Below are 3,911 nucleotides of genomic sequence, written 5' to 3'. Positions count from 1 at the left end.
TGATTCTTTCCAGCATACTTTGCACAGATGAACACAGAGCCTTTGAAGCAGGGGCTGCATTGAGTATACTATCAGGTGTTCTGTAAATAACAAAGACATTTCTTGAAAAAATTTTTTATTTAAAATATTTGCAACTCGCTCTATCTAGGCAATTAACAACAAAAACATACACAGTGATTTCAGAATCACTGTGCCAGACAGAATCCTGAAAATCTCCTACCCTCAAAGCACAGGACTCGCTCTCTGTTCCTGTCGCATCACCGTGCCATGTGGAATTAAGGGAGCAATATGCTCCCACTGGTTTCCAGGCACACAAAGAGCTTCCAGTTCCTCTTTGCTTTAATGGACGAGAGCTACCAAGGCTATGGGAGACTCTGCAGATGAAGGCCTCTGCTGTTATGTCTGCCTTGACTCATGCGGCTCCTGGTACTTCCTCCACGTCACCCGTCACTTGCTTTAATGCCAGGGAAAAGAAAGTCTCCAGTGAGAATGTGTGAGTGCCCTGTTCCCACTGCCACATGACCTGCTCGCAGCTTGGGTTCCCAGAGCAGGCAAACTGGAGAGTGTGCTGATAAGGCCACAGGGATGACAGATAGGGCTCTGTAATGGACCTGCTTTGGCGCTCACTGCCACTAATCACATCCTGTCCTTTTCCTGCCTGCTGGGATCAGACCCAAGAACCCAAACAATACAGGCAATCCAGAGTTAGGAATGACCAGAGCCCTGTATCCTCTTTAGAAGAGGAGTGAACATTTGCCAAAATGTTAAAACCTTCTAAACACTTTCCAGTGCAGTTTTCTTTAATGATACATCTTCCTAGGACTATATACATATAAGAACATAAGAAGCGCCATCTCCGGATCAGACCTTCGGTCCATCAAGTCCGGCGATCCGCACACGCGGAGGCCCTGCCAGGTATACACCTGGCTTATATTATAGCCAACCATATCTTTATATGCCTCTCTCAAGGAGATATGCATCTAGTTTGCTTTTGAAGCCTAGGACTGTCGATTCCGCAATAATCTCCCCTGGGAGAGTATTCCAGATGTCAACCACTCTCTGTGTGAAGCAGAACTTCCTGATATTAGTCCTGAACTTGCCCCCCCCTTAGCTTCATTTCATGTCCTCTTGTCCGTGTCAAATTGGACAATGTAAATAATCTTCTCTGCTCTATTTTGTCGATTCCTTTCAGTATTTTGAAGGTCTCGATCATATCCCCACGCAGTCTCCTTTTCTCAAGGGAGAACAATCCCAGTGTTTTAAGTCGATCCTCATATTCCAGTTTCTCCATACCCTTCACTAGTTTAGTTGCTCGTCTCTGCACCCTCTCCAGCAGTTTTATATCCTTCTTTAGGTAGGGAGACCAATGTTGGACGCAGTATTCCAAGTGGGGTCTGACCATTGCCCTATAAAGCGGCATTATAACTTTCTCCGATCTACTCGAGATTCCTTTCTTTATCATGCCCAACATTCTATTTGCCTTATTTGCCGCTGCCGCACATTGTGCCGACGGCTTCAGGGTCCTATCTATCAGTACACCCAGATCCCTTTCCTGTTCACTTTTTCCCAGAGTTGCACCTGACATTCTGTACTCGTATTCCTTATTTTTACTGCCTAAATGCATTACCTTGCATTTCTCCACGTTGAACTTCATCTGCCATTTCTCCGCCCATTTTTCTAACCGACACAAATCGCTCTGGAGTTCCTCACTGTCCTCCTGCGATCTGATTGCCCAGCAGAGTTTTGTGTCGTCTGCAAATTTGATGATCTCACTGGATGTTCCGTTTTCCAGGTCATTGATATAAATATTAAAAAGGATCGGCCCAAGTACCGAGCCCTGGGGTACACCACTAGTCACTTTCTCCCAGTCTGAGAATTTCCCATTTATGCCCACTCTCTGCTTCCTGTTTTCCAGCCATTTGCCTATCCATCTTTGTATATCTCCCTCTATGCCATGGCTTTGTAGTTTCCTGAGAAGTCTTTCGTGTGGAACTTTGTCAAATGCTTTCTGGAAGTCCAAGTATATTATGTCCACCGGCTTTCCACTATCAATTTGCTTGTTCACGGTTTCTTAGGTTTTTATATACCGCCTATCAATCAGGTACTCAAGCATTTTCCCTTTCTGTCCCGGTGGGCTCACAATCTATCTAAAATGCAGTGGTCCCTAACCCTGTCCTGGAGGACCACCAGGCCAATCGGGTTTTCAGGCTCGCCCTAATGAATATGCATGAGAGAGATTTGCATATAACGGAAGTGACAGGCATGCAAATCTGTGCCATGCATATTCATTAGGGCGAGCTTGAAACCCCGATTGGCCCGGTGGTCCTCCAGGACAGGGTTGGGAACCACTGACCTATGTGCTTTCTACGTCAGTGGTTCCCAACCCTGTCCTGGAGGACCACCAGGCCACTTGGGTTTTCAGGCTAGCCCTAATGAATATGCATGAGAGAGATTTGCATATAACGGAAGTGGCAGGCGTGCAAATCTGCGCCATGCATATTCATTAGGGCGAGCCTGAAAACCCCATTGGCCCGGTGGTCCTCCAGGACAGGGTTGGGGACCACTGATCTAACGTACCTGGGGCTACGGAGGACTGACTTGCCAAGGGTTTGAAGCCGCAACCCCAGGGTGCTGAGGCTGTCGCTCCAGCCACTCCTCCAGCAAGACACTGGGGCCAGGGGTAGGGAACTCCGGTCCTGGAGAGCCGTATTCCAGTTGGGTTTTCAGGATTCCTTCCAATGACGACGCATTGAAAGCATAGATCTAATGCACAGGTGTCAAAGTCGGTCCTTGAGGGCCACAATCCAGTCGGGTTTTCAGGATTTCCCCAATGAATATGCATGAGATCTATTAGCATACCATGAAAGCAGTGCATGCAAATAGATCTCATGCATATTCATTGGGGAAATCCCGAAAACCCGACTGGATTGCGGTCCTCGAGGAGGGACTTTGACATCCCTGATCTACTGCATATATATTGGGGAAATCCTGAAAACCCGACTGGAACAGAGCTCTGGAGGACCGGACTTCCCTACCCCTGGCACTGGCCGGCTGCCGCTTGGGAACTACGTCTCCCGGCAGGCTCCGGGCCGCGCCCCGCGATGACGTCAGCGTGGCTTCCGGCCTGGGAGCTTCCGCTGCCTTCCCTTGTCCCGGCCCCAGGCGCCATGACCAAGCTGATGGAGTGGCTGGCGGCGGCGGCCCTGCTGGGCGCCGCCTGGCTGACGCTGAGCTTCGACCTGCTGGGCCTGAGCCTGCCCGAGCCCTGGCGGCGCCTCGTCTGGCCCCTGCCCGTCTACCTGCTGCTGATCTTCGGCTGCTACGCGCTGGCCACCGTCGGCTTCCGGGTGGCCACCTTGCGCGACTGCGAGGACGCGGCCCGGGAGCTGCAGGAGCAGATCCGAGAGGCCCGGAAGGACCTGTCCAGGCGGGGGCTGACCTTCTGACCGCAGGACCTCTCCTCTCGCGCTTCCTGAATCGTGACATTAAAGCACTCTGGCTTTTCCTTCGCTGGCACCACCTTGTCCACTTCTTACTACTCTGCTTTACCAGTTTCATCTGATGAGGCAGCTCATTCACATTCACTAAGCCAGTTGCATAGATTTTAGAGTCCAGGGGGGGTCTCAAAGTCCCTCCTGGAGGGCCGCAATCCAGTCGGGTTTTCAGGATTTCCCCAATGAATATGCACGACTGCTTTCAATGCGTATTCATTGGGGAAATCCTGAAAAACCCCACTGGAATAAGGCTTTAGAGGAGCAGAGGGGCCCGCCCCTGGACTAGCCATAGCACGGGGATCTCAAAGTCCCTCCTGGAGGGCCGCAATCCAGTCGGGTTTTCAGGATTTCCCCAATGAATATGCACGACTGCTTTCAATGCGTATTCATTGGGGAAATCCTGAAAAACCCCACTGG

The 3,911-nt window shown here is 50.4% G+C and overlaps 1 protein-coding gene across 1 annotated transcript; it reads left to right on the top strand.

Annotated features, from left to right (window-relative positions):
* The first annotated feature begins 3,137 nt into the window (after positions 1–3,137).
* DPM3 (dolichyl-phosphate mannosyltransferase subunit 3, regulatory) lies at positions 3,138–3,516 on the top strand. Its single transcript, XM_033925597.1, has one exon. It carries the CDS (start codon positions 3,168–3,170, stop codon positions 3,444–3,446), a length of 279 nt encoding a protein of 92 aa, XP_033781488.1. The 5' UTR covers positions 3,138–3,167; the 3' UTR covers positions 3,447–3,516.
* Positions 3,517–3,911: the final 395 nt, after the last annotated feature.

Source organism: Geotrypetes seraphini, chromosome 16 (assembly GCF_902459505.1).
Source record: "Geotrypetes seraphini chromosome 16, aGeoSer1.1, whole genome shotgun sequence".
NCBI classification, from domain to species: domain Eukaryota; kingdom Metazoa; phylum Chordata; class Amphibia; order Gymnophiona; family Dermophiidae; genus Geotrypetes; species Geotrypetes seraphini.
This window is presented reverse-complemented; position numbering and strand designations above follow the sequence as displayed.